The sequence below is a fragment of the Zingiber officinale genome, chromosome 8A (assembly GCF_018446385.1).
Source record: "Zingiber officinale cultivar Zhangliang chromosome 8A, Zo_v1.1, whole genome shotgun sequence".
Taxonomy (NCBI): domain Eukaryota; kingdom Viridiplantae; phylum Streptophyta; class Magnoliopsida; order Zingiberales; family Zingiberaceae; genus Zingiber; species Zingiber officinale.
In genome coordinates, this window is record NC_056000.1 from 26,745,338 (window position 1) to 26,763,267 (window position 17,930).

The 17,930-nt window shown below is 33.8% G+C and overlaps 1 protein-coding gene across 5 annotated transcripts in view; it reads right to left on the bottom strand.

Annotated features, from left to right (window-relative positions):
* Positions 1–17,930, bottom strand: part of LOC122008136 (testis-expressed protein 10-like) — a 42,533-nt gene that overhangs the window by 11,547 nt on the left and 13,056 nt on the right. For 4 of the 5 annotated variants that reach the window (XM_042563743.1, XM_042563741.1, XM_042563740.1 and 1 more), the window contains exons 8-16: positions 17,533–17,599; positions 16,841–17,130; positions 15,850–15,975; positions 12,496–12,615; positions 12,125–12,211; positions 11,159–11,287; positions 10,305–10,416; positions 10,034–10,168; positions 8,632–8,766 (exon numbers count right to left, since the gene is read on the bottom strand). In XM_042563743.1, the coding sequence (XP_042419677.1) occupies positions 8,632–8,766; positions 10,034–10,168; positions 10,305–10,416; positions 11,159–11,287; positions 12,125–12,211; positions 12,496–12,615; positions 15,850–15,975; positions 16,841–17,130; positions 17,533–17,599 (1,201 nt within the window). The remainder of the gene's footprint in view (positions 1–8,631; positions 8,767–10,033; positions 10,169–10,304; positions 10,417–11,158; positions 11,288–12,124; positions 12,212–12,495; positions 12,616–15,849; positions 15,976–16,840; positions 17,131–17,532; positions 17,600–17,930) is intronic. The other variant, XM_042563742.1, reaches the window with a different exon arrangement.

Consider the following 17,930-nt stretch of genomic DNA (forward strand, 5'->3'; position numbering starts at 1 on the left):
ACTTATAACTTAATTAAAATAACATTTGCATAATAGAAATACTAAAGAGACTAAAAGACAGAGACACAAGTTATTTGGTTACAACCGGGAAGGTTGTTAATTCAAAAAAAAAAATGTGGAACCGCCACATCATCGGCCCCCCTAGAGTCGGTCCCACGGATATGGAGGGAGGCAAATGCAGGTGCACAGCTGAAAGCGCATAGCCGGGACGCTAACCCCAGGCAATCACACCCCGAGGATCGAACCCTGGACCTCTCGGCCACGAAACCATGCGCCCCCAGCTGTGCTACACCCTGGGGACAAGTTGTTAATCCAAGACAGATGAAGTCGCACTATTTTCTCCTTCAAGCGGAGAAGCCTCTTTATAGCAATGAAAGCACAGAAAGACGAAGTTAAACAGAAAAAGGAAGTGTGTACAAGTGTTGTTTTGATATTTCTTGTTGTTCTTAGTTTCTAGGAGCAAGGTTGCTTATATAGCCCTGCTCAGAGCGCATGGAAAGTTTCAAAGCGCCTGGAATGGGATAATATTTTATCCCCGACGCAATGGTACGTGTCACGTCGAATTTGGCTAAGTTTTGGGTTCCGGGAGCCCCGAAGGTAAAAGTCAACCTTTTGTTGACTTTCTATTTGGGCCTTCAGCTTCGGCTCCACTTGCTTCGATCCGGCTCCGCTCGCTTGGGTGATTTCGGCCATCCGGAATAGGGCTCACCCGAACCCAACTTCCGGCCTTTTCAAGCAAGCTTCCGCTCCCGCTCCCGCTCCCGCTTCTCGTTCCTCGGAAACACCACGCGCCTCTTTCTCGTCCGCTTGTGTACTCTTCCGCAACGCCTCGTCCGTCAGACGCACCGATCCCGTCGGCTCTCTCCCGTGTCGTCCTTCTCGCTAGCTCCGTATTTTGCTCGACATCCTGTGCTCCTAAGTTCCTGCACACTTAGACACAGGGTTAAACACAACAGAACCTAACTTAACTTGTTTGATCACATCAAAACTACCTTGGGATACCAACAATCTCCCCTTTTTTGATGTGAGCAACCCAAGTTAAGTTAGGGTAAACTAATATAAAGTCAAAACAATAAATTTTGCAATAAAGTGTAAAAATTGAAAAAATGTTAAGCTACCTCCTCCTAAACTTAATCTTCCCTTCTCCCCCTTTGATCACATAAAAAATGAGGTACCAAAAAAAAAAAATCTAAGGGTAACTTTTCAAATAAAAGAAAGTTTTTAGTTTTAAAAAAAAAACTCTGATTTTGAAAAAAACTTATCAAGATTTTAAAAATTTTGAAATTTATTTGAAAATAATTTGCAACGTAAATAATTTTAAAAACTTTAAGTTTTGCAAATACAATTTTTAAGTTAAATAAATTTGTAAAAAAAATATTTGAGTAATTTTGTTAATATAAAGCTGATACTTTCAAAAAAAAAAAATTTGATAGACAAATAATTAAAATTTTAAAAAATTCTAAGTTAAAAACACCGAAAAAAATATTTTAGTAACTATTTAAAGCATTATTTAATTACAATTAAATGTTTTATCAGTTAATTAATTAAACATTTTATTTCATTAATTGACTTCCAAGCGAGGCACTAGGCCTTCTTGGTTATTGGAACAACAACCACATTCTATACAAAGCCTCTTAAGGAAATCAAATATTTAATTTTCTCGCTGAAAACCCTAAATCTAATTAAAGTTCAATTTATACAAGATTTGGGAACTCAATACAAGTTCCTTCCAACTGGATTAATTAGAAATCTCTTAGGAATAAATTTCTAAGAAATTTTCTAATTTATCCCTTGTGGTAATTAAAATACCAATTCAAATTATTATATTTCCTACTATTTTGATTTTTCACATTTAAACATGCACGATTTTTAAAGTCTTCTACTTGTATTTTCAATTTATCATTTTCCAATTTTAATTTTTCAAAATCTTCTAATAGACAAGATTTGGCTAGAATCAATTTTAACTCTTTATTTTCTTTTTCTAGTTTGCAACAATTCTTTGATAAATATTTTATAAACTTAAATGGCTTATCAAGAGAAAGAGATCGTACCTGACTTATCTTGTCGATCTCGTTATCCATAGCTCTTCTTTAAAATAGTGCTACTTTCTTTCGATGTCGCTCCCCCTTCATCGATGCTCTCGATGCTAGGTTGTCATTAACGCAAGTCCGGAGAAAGCCTCAATCTCTGATTCGGACGACGTTTCGTCCCACGTCGCCTTCAGATTTTTGTGCTTGTTAGATTGAACAGGCTTTTTGTTCTTTCCTTTATTCTTGATCTTTAACTTATGGCAATTGTCTTTAACGTGCCCTTCTTCGTTGTAATGGTACCATCTGATTGTTCTTTTCTTTCTACCCTGCGGATGGTTAGATTTTCTAGTTTTAAATAATTTTTTAAATTGTTTTACCATCAACATCATCTCGTTGTCATCGAGAGAGGATTCTGAATCTAGTTCATCCATCTTTGCCTTGAGGGCAATATTGTGCTTCGGCTCCTTCGAATCTGCACATCTCGTTTCATAGACTTCAAATGTTGAAAACATTTCTTTAAGGTGATATATTCTTAATCTTTAGATATATAGTACGCATCTACTAATGATGCCCACTCGGTAGATCTAGGAAATGCATTAAGCGTGTACCTTAGCGAATCTCGATTGCTTACCTTTTCTCCGAGATTCGTGAGTCCAGTGATTAGTTCCTTCATTCTTGAGTGAAGATGTGCAACCGTTTCTTCGGCTTCCAATTTTATGTTACTCAGCTGGTTCCTTAGCAGATCCCGTCTCACGAGCTTGACTTCGGGCATCCCTTCGTGTAGCTCAAGGAACTTCTCCCAAAGCTCCTTTGTTGAGTTATAAGCGCCGATCCGGTTGACTTCCTGTGGCGGAAGGATGCTCAGCAAATGAAACTCTGCTTTGTCGTTTGCCACGTAGTCGGCCTGCTCCTTCTTCGTCCACTGGTATTCTTCCTTACCTTCGGGTGCAACAAAACAGAACTTCATTATTAAAAGCAATTCAAAATCGATTATAAAGAATACCTGCATTCTCTTTTTCCAGCTCACGAACTCTCCCTCGAACTTCGGTGGGTATATGCTCCGTCTAACCATCGATTTGGTGCTTCGATCGTCGGTTAGACCTCCTAAAGCATCCTGGCTCTGATAACACCTGTTAGGACCCTTAGCGGCCGGCTAAAGGGGGGATGAATAGCCCCAGCACAAATTAAGCAAATGAACCTTTCTCGACTTATAACATAATTAAAATAACACTTGCATAAGTGAAATACTAAAGACTAAAAGACAGAGGCACACAGGTTTACTTGGTTACAACCGGGGAAGTTGTTAATCCAAGGCAGATAAAGTCGCATTATTTTTTTCTTCAAGCGGAGAAGCCTCTTTACAGCAATGAAAACACAGAAAGACGAAACTAAATAGAAAAAGAAGTGTGTACAAGTGTTGCTTGGATATTTCTTGTTGTTCTTAGCTTTCGGGAGTAGGGCTGCTTATATAGCCCTGCTCGGGGCGCCTGGAAGGGTTCAAGCACCTGGAATGGGATAATATTTTATCCCCGACACAACGGTAAGTGCAACGTCGAAATTGGCTAAGTTTTGGATTTCGGGCGCCCGGAACCCTTCCGGGTGCGAAGGTGAAAGTCAATCTTTTGTTGACTTTCTCTCCAGGCCTCCAGCTTCGGCTCCGCTTGCTTCGGTCCGACCCCGCTCGCTAGGATGATTTCGGCCATCCGGAATAGGGCTCACCCGAACCCAACTTCCGGTCTTTTCAAGCAAACTTCCGCTCCCGCTTCTCGTTCCTCGAAAACACCACGCGCCTCCTTCTCGTCCGTCCGCGTACTCTTCCGCAACACCTCGTCTCTCAGATGCACCGAGCCCATCGGCTCTCTCCCGTGTCGTCCTTCTCGCTAGCTGCGTCTTTTGCTCGATATCCTGTGTTCCTAAGTTCCTGCACACTTAGACACGGGGTTAAACACAACAGGACCTAATTTAACTTATTTGATCACATCAAAACTACCTTGGGATACCAACAGAAGGCATCGCGGGCGCGCCCAAGTCGCTTCCGGCTTCGCGGAAAGCGTCGCGGGACGCCTCCGACACCGTCAGAGGCGCAGGCGTCGCGTCGGAGGCGGGCATCAAGCGAGCGCGTGGCTGGGTTTACTGTACAAAATTCATATTCTAATTTAAATAAATTAAATAATCCTTGTGATATTCGAAAGAGGTTTTCATTAACCCTATTTAAATTATCCCAATAAAATATAAAAAAAATATTTAAATTTTTTAAGAAATTAATAAATTTTATTAAATAATATTCTGAAATTGTTTATAATGTTCTAAATTTTATTTAAAAATTCTAAACAAAATTTAAAAAATTATAAAAAAAATTTAAAAAATTTATAAAAATTCTAATAAATTTTATTTGTATTCTGATATTTTTAAAAAAAATTATTTTAAATTTTTTTTACTATTTTAATGCTTAATTGATATTCTAATTTTTCCCTAATATTTTAAATATATTATTTAAATTATTAAATAAATATTTAATTTATATAATTATTATATATAAAATAGTATTTTGTATTAATTTATATAATTATGATTATTTAATTTGAATTATTGATAGATCAATTTTCTTAAAAAAATTATATTTAATTGTTTTTTCTAACAATATTAAGTTGTTTAATGATAGATAACTTATATAAAATCAATATACAACTTATTTTTAAATTATAAACAATAAATATATTTATATAATAATTACTATATATACATAAAAAAAATACTGAAACTGTATCGGCACAGCACGATACGATATCGAAACCGTATCATTCCGATCTGGGACCGAAACCTCGACACGGGTCAAGATTTTAAAACTTGAACAAGAGTTCAGTAGAGTTACGGCTAAAATCTAATTTATTGTCATCTAATTTCTCTAGTCTCCAAGCCAAGACAATGGAGAGGCAAACCAAGGAATATTTGGTACATAAAGAATACCCCAAAAGAATTTCTATCATATCATGATTATTGGTATATATTGATGCATGTTTCTCCCATAAATATATGCATGGTTTAAAGTTTCGTGCCAAGACGGTTGAAACAAATAAAACATCAAATTCCGCTCGACAATCGGCACCGGCACGACCCTGGCACCAGACCCGCGACAGCTGCGACGTGTTGCACGATCTCGTGGTCGCAGCGGAGCGCCATAACCCTTCCGGCATCGTGCGACCCTGCGGTCGCTATAGAGGGGTCGCACCGCCACGCGGTCGCCCCGAAGGAGTCACGCAATCCCCATGGCCATGACTGAGGGGTCGCACAACCCCGCGGCGGTACCGAAGTCGTGCAAGCTCACAAGTGGTGTTGGATTTCAGAACTTTTTTAATTAAACTTAAGTTAATTATTTTAATTAACTCCTAGCTATGATGGAGATAATCAAAAAAGGTTTTATTAAACCCTAATAAAATTATCTAATTAATTTTATATTTCATTTATTTTAATTTAAAAATTATAATAAAATTTTTATGTATTTATCTATTTTCATATCTTTTCCTTTTTTAAAAGATTATTTTTGATAGTTTATTTTTAAATATTTATGTTAAATATTTTAGTTTTTAATTAATATATTTTATATTTAAAAAATATCGAAACTATATTGGCACAGCACGGCACGATACAGTACCGAAACCGTATCGTTCCGATCCGGACCGAAACCTCGGTTTGGGTCAAAATTTTAAACCTTGAATATATGTCCACATTACATTGTTGTGTTATTCTAGGAGAGAATATGATATTTTGAAAAAAGCAAAAGCAGACGGTTGTGGATAAATAGGGTGCAGAGTCAAAATGCTAAGACATGAATATTACCAAATGCAAGCTTATTTTGCAAAAATAATTTTCTCTAAGTTGGATAATGCTTTTATTGAACTAATAAATATATTTTTGCAATCAGACAGATATACATCACCTCTAATTCAACCTTTCATAAGATGTCATGATTCATAGAGATATGTGTTACTTTCGAGTGAGAAAATATAAATGCAATTTAAGGTTGTTTTTTCATTTGTTAGTTACAATGATCTAGTAGCATAGTTGCATAACCTTTAACTGACTAGCTATACATTATAATATCTTTGAGCTAATTTAAGGGAGGTATTGAGGACCACAAATTTTCATAAGGTTATGGTGAAAAACTAAAATTACTATCATTATTACATTGTTCTGAATGCTATAATGCAGTTCGCGTTCACAGTCACATTTTGGTTAGTGTTGTCATTGCTTACTTTGTTAGTTATGATTTAGCGTTAAGCTGGGTTGCCCATTTATTGGTAGTTTTCTTGTTACATTCATACTAATAAGTCAGATGCATTATTGGTAGTTTTGTCAATACAATCTGTTGATCGGTTAAATATTTTTACTCTCATCCTTATCACATCCCTAATCGACATATTGTTGCGGAGTTTGTTGCATAGATTGTTACCAGATGAAATCTATATTTTGTTATATAGTGTTCCTACATCAGCAGCTATTAGTTATTGACATACAGGTTGCGCTCATCTAGGTAATATTTACCCCTTGGCGAATTAACACAAAATGCAAAACAAAATAAAATTCCAAAATGTACTCTCCATAGCATAAAAGAGAGTATAAACAAATTTACAATATGTACTTTCTCCATTGCATAAAGCTAGAGCATAAAATAAATTACCAACATGCATAATACAAAAGCTGAATTATTTACACAATTATGCAATTGCTTAAAGAAATAAAATATCATCCTACAAAGTTAGAACCTCAGAAAAGCTTCCTCTGAATAGTTAACCTGGGTTTTAGTGTGATTAACTTGGTAGGAGGCATGGAGTTTGTACTCTTTATCTGTACAAGTAGAATAGAGGACAGTGTACAAGACAAAGGACAATCACAATAAATTTTTCTATACTTTTTTCTAATTCTTATATTAAATTCAATTCAGTATAAGATCATAACAATTGAAAAACTATAGTTTGCTTAACACATTGTCTTTTGAAATTACGAAAAATAACATGGCCAGAATTTCTTATTCCGTTCTGTGTGACTGAAACATGGAACATGGTGGCATGGCACAACCAAAATATCTTGTCTGTCACAAGGAGGGGAAGAGGAGGAACTATAAAAGAGGGGGCACTGGGCAATAGAGGATAGATGAAGGCATTGGTGTCCAGCCGACACAAAGGAGGAATCTAGGGGCATCAGCGCTGAAAGGGTGAGTTAAGGTTGTCAAAGGGGGTTTCATTAGATCATGACTTTGCCAAAGTCACAATTTGCAATTGAGCTGTAAATCACGTAGTCCAAATGAAGCTGGGATTGCTAGGGAAGAGGAAAGTTGTGTACTTTTCTTTGGTTTTTTTGCCCTTGGGATAGGCTGGCTATTAATTAAATTGCTAGTTAACAGATATTATAAATTTAATAGATACATATATTTAATTAATACAGTTAATTAAATAGTTAATTACTTGATACATATATAATTGATATATAGATACTATTGGTATTAAATAATTAATATCATATTAGTGTAATTTTTATAAATATAATTACTTATAATGTATTAACCGGTATAATTATTTATATATTTTTAAAAATATTACTCTATTTATTTATAATTATTTATAAAAGTTGTGTACAATAGACTTAATGTGGTCGGATCTTTCACCGGGACCATATATTGGCGGAAGCTTCATGCACTGGATTATCCTTTTTTTAATTATAATTATAAGTAAAAAAATTATTAGTAAATAGCTAATAATTACAAGTACATAACTATAAAAAAATCGATTATAAGTAATTAATTATCAGTTATAACTTATATAAGTTATACTAAGTCTAATAAGATTAATTAAATATTTAACGTTTTAGTTTTACTATGGATGCTTGTAACAATTTGAAACTTCTTGCTTTAACGCTTAACATAAATAACCGGTATGAATTCATTCTTAGAAGTAAATAAGCCTCAAAATCATGGCCTACTCTTAACTCTTGGTGCAAATGACTTATATTGATTCGTATTTAGAAGTAAATAAATTTAGACACTATATGGGCATAACATGGTACCAAAATTGTATTGTTCTGGCTAAAAGCTAAAGCTTTGACACTCTTGAGATTTAAAACCTGGATCTTATCATCATTTTCTAATAAAAAAAATAGCAATCCAATGCACACAGCTTTGCAAGAGGTGGTTTCCGAGCTCCAACTAGTGACCGTCACACGGTAGCAACTTTACTGTTACGCTAAAGCTCCCCTTCTAATGAGATACTTTAATTATGACAATTTATATGATCTCTTTTTCATGCCAAAATAGAATATGCTAAATAGGTATTGTACATCATTCATTAAAAGCACAGGGCTGGCATAAGTACAATAATTGCTAGTTGTTTATCAACTAACAATGTACATATGAAGAAAGAATATTAAATTGAATAATGTTACGAAGTAAAATTCATGACACGGATAGCTATGCAGAAGTTCACTCCAATTTTGTAAAGCAAGCAGCAACGTAGGAAAGTCAAACTAAAAGATCTATTAATAATGAACGAATTTAGAAAAACAAATAACGCCATGATAGTTGTAGTGGCTAGAATGTTGCTGAGATTACCAGGAGATACTCTAAAGCGTGCGACTAAAGTTACCAAGAAACTCATGTACTCAGAAACAGGGACACGACCAGATATATATGCTATCTGCAGAACCTCAACAATCCTTAGCAGTATGAGTGGTTCCATATCATTACCTGCAATTACAATAAATAGGATAACAGAGAAAATGGAAAAAAGGAAACACTATACATATTCTTTAAAAAGGGGGAGGATGTAAGGTGGATCATTAGGATCATCAATAAAACAAAAGCAGGAAAAATCATGCAACAAGATAACAAAAAGCTATATAAGTGGTAGTATACTGGACAACCATCATATACCAATTAGTTCTAAAGAAAATGCTAGTATGTCGGTCAAGAAAATATAGGAAAAATATCTTTTCCTTTTTAACTACTATTACCAACAAACAACAAATAGAGAATTTTCAAGACTTTTCCAACATTATGCAACTTTAAAAGGGTGAACTTGTGAGCTGAATCATGCACTGGTTAGGATCACATTTTACCTTCATTATTCTCTGACATATAAGAGACCGAGATATGGCTAAAACGTACCCAAAAGAATGACTTTTTTTTTATAAATTTGATAAATAATCCAACATACAAAGATTGACAATAATACTTCTCCAACAGTGTATTGTGTTTGGAGCTCTCAAAATTAATCAAAGTTAGATGATTGACACTACAATAAGAAAAAGAAAATACTAGTCTAAAAATTTAGACAGTAGTGTCTAATGTTTGATGAAACAGGATCAGACAAATCTAGAGACCATCAAGGCCGGTCCTTGTTTCCTACAAGGGAAGAGAACAGCAAGGGAAAGAGAATAGGGAAAAAATTCACTTTTATGTGAGAAATGGAGGGAAAATATCAAAGGACAAAATGTTTTATAACGTTTTTGCCATATGTGATTTCTTCCCTCACGGGAAACATGTGCTAAAGATTACATTAAATAAAGGATACATTACAATCTAGAGATCCTTTGAGAACAAAGAAAACATTGAAGGACAAATAAGGAAAACAAGAAAGGTTAAGAACATTGGCTAAAGAATTAAGGAACAGAATTTATTAGATTTACATGGCAAATTATTTCCACATGACTATGCAATAAACATAACATTGGAGGAACATCTCAAACATACTTCTTTTGTTGTTAATATCAAATGGGGTACAAATAGCTCTACCACCTAAAACACCAATATATGAATCCATGGTTTCACCTTGCCATTTGCAAGTGTGACTCTTCCAAAATTTGTCCTTTCCAGTTGAAATTGGTTTTGATGAAGAGAGGACATTTACCGCCACCAAGAAGTTTAAATTTGACCCAGATAAAGTGCTTATTTAAATTTTAAAAAAAATTAATAATAAGGAAGCTGAAACAGCAGGTGTCTAATCAATGCTTACATAAGCAGCAATAGGCTAATGATTCAAGAAAATCTGAAGTCAACCGTGAAAAGTAGCATAAGCAACAAAGGGCAAGTTCCTTGCAATCATTTGGTAGCTTCAGAAACGGGCCATAATTTATTGATCCTGAATGAGCTGCAAAATGCAATCAAATATTCAATTTCATTGGAGGATGCAAACAGGAGCCAGTTGATACAATGAAACAACAACTGTTATAACTAATTAAAATATGCAAGAAAAAGTTTACTTCCATCACGATAATGACACTTACATCTAATAGCATAAAATTCTCGCAAGAGAAATTGCAGAGCATCATACTCAAAACCAAGAGGTGAATTTGGCACAGAACATTGTCCGATTCTAAGTAGGACTTTTAAAACCACCTGTAAGAACTTCTAAATGAGATATTCAACAAACAAAAAGGTTCAACTAACAATTGCAAAAAATGCTGAACGAATAGATAAAAGATTTTTCAGAGAATATACCTAAGAGTAATGAATACAATAGCACTCAAAATAGGATCAAACTCTTTGTGCACTGGACAATTGCCCAGTGCACTAACCATCTAACCTAAGGAATTTTAAAAGGCATAACTCCCGCTTCATAGTTTATTTATACACGCGGAAGGAATGCACTAATAAATGGTTCATAGTAACTAACAAGGCACATTAGTTTAGACCATCTAAAAGACATCATCAGTTTCTACTACTGCATTTCTGCTTTAGTTCTAAATCATAAAAAAGAAAGTCTTAATGTCACGACAATTATAAAAATGATGGGAGTCAACAACATTCATGTGATCAAGAACTTCATTAGATAGAATAAAGACCAAGATGGGGCATTGTACAATCTCATGCTTGCTTCAATTCACATGCTCAAAGTCTATAACCATAAACAATAGCCTAGCTAAGCATGTCCACAAATCTAGCATAAAATGGGATGACAATTACCAATATCTGACTGCATTAAGTGGGCTGGTCTTCTCTTTTGGCAGTAACTAACTTTAAATCAATTCTCAGGCTTAGCAGTGCACAATGATAGTAATATAGCCATGCTTTAAAAATAAAGTCAAGAACTAGCAAAAGTCACCAATAGAATTCAAGTGCAGTTAATCTTAGCACTAACCATCGTGTTAGAGGGATGTTCATCAGATAGGTGCAGTAATATCCTGGGAAGCTCTCTCATCCAAGCAATCTCATGGCTTAGATGATCTTGATGACTAGATGCATGCATCTGCAGACCAGTATTGATCGTCTTGCAATAAAACACAGGAGAAAATCAAAATAAATAATAACATTATGTTTTACAAGAGACAAAAGGCAAATCAAAAATATTATATTATATGAAAACGAAATATTTTTTTACAAAAGATGTACATAAAGAAAAGAAAGGTTGGTTCCACTTTACACCTAAATTTCATTGCTTCTCAATTTATCCCCTAAATATTTTGTCTTTAAAGTATACTACTCTCAAAACCCCAATTCAATAACAGTGGTAATTTTTGATAGCACACAAGGATAGTAAAGACACTTAAATTGAAAAGATATTATTTTTATCACCATTATATTTAAGAAATGTAGTATTTAAAAAGAATTGAGCGAATTTAAATAATTGACATTTTTAGAAAATAAGATTTTGATAATTCACTTATCTAGTATATTTTAAAACCATCCATATTGATCCCAAATATGAGAACAGTTGAGGGTTGCAATAGGCCTAGATAGCCAACATTAAATTTATCTAAACCTTTAATCAAAAATCTTAACTTTATTATTCACAGGGCTCAACTGTAACACACACGTATAAGTGGCACGAGAGTTATTCACTACTAGAGCAAATTTCTTGCATAAAAGAGATCCAAGTTAGTGCAGTTGATCCCAAATACTTGGGACAAACGAAGCTTGATGATGGGGACTTCCTCTTTTCTTATTATTAGAAAAAATAACAAAAATCCCCTTAGGCCTGTATTATAGAGCTGCCACCATCATTGGTTTGCCATTTTCATACTAAATTTCAACTATTTTATTAACTACAAATGCAAATAAATGATCTTTGCAAATTTTTAAAAAAAAATATGAGACTAGAGCTTACAACAAGCAATAATTCTTCAACTACAGACAAATATGCTGTAAATAGCCTAGAATCGACCCTGCATTCCTTGAAAGAACAAGTAAAGGCCTGCAACCATATTCAGCTTTGTAAGTTGAAGCTTCATCTAGTGTTCCTTTGCGGAGTTGATTAGCTTAACAAGGAAATGTCATGACAAAAACATTATCGATAGGAAAAAATAAAACATTATCGATAGGAAAAAATAAGAAAATAAATTAAATAAAAAATAAAACCCCTAAGATTTTCAACCCTGAACCAACTTTTATATAGAAATGTAATAATATAAAGGTGCACAAATTCTTTTTTGAAACCTATCAATATTTCATAATCAACCTTGTTAAGAGGAAACAAACCTCAAGAAGCCTAGCCTTCCCATTGGTAGTAATCTGTGAAAGAAGTCTTGGTATAAATGGTAAGAGGGAAACAATGTGGTTTTCCATATGTGCCCCTTTTTTCCGTGTATTTGTGCCAACCTAAACAAGAATAGTTCAATGATCTAACAAAGAGTTTACAACAAAATCTCAAACAAATTACATTTTTTTACTTGAAAATTGCAATAACTAGATTCTACTATAATCAAGAAACTGGCATCAATGAAAAGAAAAATAAGGATAAACATTATAGAATCACTCCAAATTAGCAATGTCTAACTAAGACAATTTGGACGATCTAGGGCTACAACTTTCACTAGTTGTCACTTTATCTTACAATAGCATAAAATATGAAAAATGTAAAAAACCAAAATCACAGAAATCAATAATTATGTGAATAATAAACAACAAAATGGAGAAATTTAACACATTGTTTAAAATTAGCAAAGGGAAATAGTGCCCTTTTCTTTTTGAGAGAAAATGGAAAGTAGCACCGTTGACTAAAGCCACCATTAACAAAAACCATATACAAGGTAAGCCGGTAGAGGGCTCAACTTATGCATTTGCACTTTTCAATCATCCACAAATTTGCACAGAAAGATTTAGGTTAATATCCATAGAACCAAACCATGTCGCAATCCCCAACCAGAAGGAGGGTTAAATTAAGGCCTATGCAATAACATTGCACAAATCGACACAGATTTGAGCTCCTCAAAACATAACCTACGTTTGTTTAATCTTAGGTGAACCAAGACAAGGAATGATTTAGAGCACATTAAATTACATGTAAAGATTGTGGTCTAAACTTTTAGTGGATATATAAATATCAATCTATTTATTGGTTCTCTAGCTAAACATATCTACTATTTTGATTATTATGGCATCAATAGTATCAAATGTACTATATTTGAAAGGATGAAATCAAGGTTTTAAGAGGTGTATATAAGGCCATGTGATTGACCAACTGCATAATGTATATAAATTATGAGGCATAAACAAAGGCATCTATGGTCCACTCCAATATGTGTGTGTGTGAGAGCATGCGCGGGCGTTCACATCCAAAATTAAAAGATGTATGAATAGTCCAATTTATATATATATATATATAGAGAGAGAGAGAGAGAGAGACACACACACACACACAACATTGTAGAACATCTGACATAACAAACAAGCATATTAATGCACATGTTTAAATTAACCCTCAAATAATGTAATAAATGCTCTTGTTATTTTAGAAGAGACTAGGGAAAGAAATAATAAGGCCATTTACTTGATTTGCTTCAACCTAAACTAGTTAAATGAAGGCCATTTTGATTTTTCACAAGTCTCCAGGCTGCATATGGCTACATCGACTGCATATACAATCCCATAGATCGGATATATGATGCTGCATAGATTGCACCAGGAATTGAAATAGCGTTCCGTGACCCGGCACAGACAGTTTTTACAGTTCCGACGACGGAACAAAACTGGCACCGCGCAACGAACAATTTCGCGTGCTTCACACGCTGGTGTTGCGCGCTAGAAAGCAGGTTGTTGGCGTCAGGAGGCATCACATGACGCCTCAAAAAGCATCACGAGACACTTTTGGTGGCTCTCGAAGCATCGCAGAACGCCTCCAGCGCTGCCTACAGCATCCCACAACTCGCAATGCCGTCGGAGAGCGTCCTGCGAGCGCGATGCTCCTGTTGAAGAAAATTAAAATTATATTTAATTAATTAAAACAATTCTCAACTTAAGTGTGATGCTTCGAAGGAGCTTTCATAAATCCTAATTAAATTATCCCAATAAAATATATAAAAATATATTTAAATCTTTTTAAAAAAATAAATTTTCTTAATTAATAATCTGAATTTTTTTACTGTTTTAAATTTTATTTAAAAAATCTAAAAAAAATTCAAAAAAATCTTTAAAAAAATTAATAAATTAAATTTATATTTTGATAATTTTTTATTTAATTTTTACTGTTTAATTGATATTTTGATTTTTTACTATTTTAAATATATATTATTTAAATTAATATTTAATTAATTAAATGAATAAACAGTTAATTTATATAATTATAATATATAAAATAGCATCTTTATATTAATTTATATAATTTTGATTATCTAATATAGAAAATCAATGCTTTCATCAGATTTTCGTCACTCCGTTTGGTATTAATAAGGTAACGTATTATGATGTATCAATTTTATTTCGAGTTATTGATAGATTAATTTTCTTTTAAAAAACTAGATTTAATTATTTTTTTAACAATATTAAATTGTTCAAGAATGGAGAACTTATATCAAATCAATATACAACTTATTTTTAAATTATACACCATAAACATATTCATCTAATAATTACTATATATAAATAAAAAATACTAAAACCATATCGGCATGGTAAGATACAATACAGAAACCGTATCGTTCCGGTCTACGACCGAAATCTCGACACGGGTCGAGATTTTAAATCTTAGATTGCACAATGTAATCAAATTTTATTCACCTCCTATAGATAACACATCCAATTCCCTCCCGTCACCTATATCCCATGAAGTAGCATAAGGATTATTGAGTTTGTGCTCAAGGACAAGTATGTCTACTTGGAAGGAAGAGAGCCAAAAGGCGAGGGAAAGGAAGAGAAACACCTTTCTGCTTGGATAGAGATATGGAGAGGAGAGATCTAAGGATCCCTTGACATCTCTTTTCCTCAAAAAATAATCTGCCTAAATATGAGGGGATTAGGAGAGAGAGAAAATTGGTAAAAGGTCAATATGTCCTTTCTTGATCACCAACCATAAGAATAAATGAAAAAAAAAAAAATAGTCCTAAAATACTTCAGAAGGATCCCACCATGAGTTATGTCTGTGACTCTTAATAGCATATTCCATCAACCCAACATGTCCATATCATTATCGTAACCTTGTTAATGAAAAGTTATTTTGTATCCAGGAATTACCCTGTGTTTATCTTCCACCTTTCCTTGAGAATGAGAGGATTTTTATGCATGGGCTAGAGAAAACAAAAGAGTCAAGCAACATGAAGGAAGAACTGCAACATTTTAAGGACCTTTCAGATAGAGAAAAGAATTAAGACAACTAGGAAACTTGATATCTTCTATAAAAGGATTAGTTAACAATTTTCATCAGCTGGAAGAGAAAAATAATAATATCAAAAACAAGAAGAAAAAAAATGAGAAGAAATCCAAACAAGAATACTCTTTGCACTTTTAAGCAGTGATATTAACAAAGAAAAAAAGGAAAATAGTTGAGAAAAAAATCAAAACAAAATTAATTTTTTCACTTCTAACCAGATGTAAATTTAATAGAGAAGCAACTTTTACCAACAACAAAAACTCGATGAACTCAACAAGCTTGTCACTCAGAAAATCAATACCATTCACCCATTTAGTTAGGCACAAAAATATCTGAGCGATCTTGATATCCAAAATTATATATTTATCATCATCCTGTCAAAGATCACAAATAAAAATCAACAGTAAAACATGACAATTTTCAAAGCAGTTAAAAAAGTAAGCATGATAATTGCATAGTCTAAAGAAATGCCTCATACATGCTTTTTGTATGAAGAATACTTAAATTTAAAGTAAATAGGAAACACTTGCTAGAACTTCTACTATGCTTAAATTTGAAGAAAGTTTGGAACCGTGATGGTTCATCTACTATCTTAAAAACTTTTTTCCTCCAAGTTTAAAGGGCAACTGATTATAACAAAATTTTACTGGTGTTACTCTACTATGACTATCTCAATACATCTTCATGAATAAATCATCATCATCAATCATGCCTCTCCAAGGAACAATAGATGCATTTTTTGTCCAGCTATTTTGTCTATGAACCTGACCTTGTATTCGCATTGTGAAAGTTGCACTTTGTACAATCACTAGGTTTCAAGTTATCTCTCTATATATAGCTCAAAATTGGATTAGCATCTGTTGGTCAACCAACTAACTGTTCAAGAAATCATTTTAGTGGACTGACTATATGAACCTTATGTATCCGTTGAACTCAAAGATCCACAGGTACTAGCAAACCGTTGAAAAATTATCACTGAATGAACACTTGAATGGTAAAATATTCACTGCCCGAAATTCATCCATTACCTGAACAAATAGACAGTGGTGTGCCCCTATTTAAATTGAAAGTACAAGCCTAATCACTTTCTTATGTAAAGGCATATAAAGGCCTCATTCTCCTTTCTCCTGTTGGCTGAGCAAATTGAACGAAGCATATTCATGGAGAAGGAGAGCATCTAAAAAATCTATCATCTGCACACTTTCACAATAGAAATTTGAGAAAAATGAAGAGACGAACCTTTTCTGCTGATTGAAAAAGCTGGCGGACAGGAAATGTTTCCCAAAGTTTTTTAACATATAAATTAAATTTTTTCTGCCCAACATCACGTCCATCAAACACTGAAGTGGAAAGCTTCTCTATCCCAAGAAATTTAACAGCCAGGTATGTACAATGAAGTGTAGACAACATGCAATCAAATGATCGGGCATCAATTACATCCATTGTACGAGTTGTTGAAGTTGACTCCAAAAAACAATTTATAAGTACTGGAACAAGTTCTTCAAGTTTCACGTACAAAGAATCGATTCCTGTTCAAAAAGAAAATCCAACAGTTTTAGGTGCTCCAGTTCGTACTAATTTGATAGAAGTGAGTGAAGATAGGATGTAAATACAATTCATATAGCACAGTTACAAAGAAAGCCATATGAATGCAAACTGGAGTTACTAGATCCTGTAGGAGTGCAAACAAAGACACTATGAGCAACATGGATAAATGACGACTGTGTTTCGTAAAAGGAGGTAGGTTATATGATAAGAATTTGCAAGGTTAACAATGCAGGTATACAACTAAAACATTCTAGGTGCAGGTATTGCAGTGACAGTATATTCCATTTCAGCATAAGCAGTGGCCTCGTCTAGCAAATAGACAATAAAAGATTAAGAAACAATTAAATAACTCCAGTACAGATGCTCAAGTAGTCTCTTCCTACCAGCATGATCTTCATGGACCTCTAGCTTGTAGGCATGTAGAACTCTTCCCTGAAATTTTTCCTGATTCTAGCAAAGACATGACACAACTGTCAACAAAAGCCATGGAAGTTAAAGCTAAACAGATGAAAGGATAGAGAAATTAAGCCAATTCTAAGCCAAAATACCATGGGTCAGAAAAGAGTGAACCTTTAGCATGACTTTATTAGCTACTTATTGCCAGAATGTAAAATCATAATGGGTTGTAAAAATGTGAGAAAAAAATAATAAGGAAATTTGAAGGATTGAAGGATCGACTAAGAGGGTGAATAGACAAAAATCTAGAGATAAAAAAAAACAATTTGAATGCAAAAGCTTAAATAAAGAGTTGGCTATGCTACGAAAATATAAAAAGAGTGAA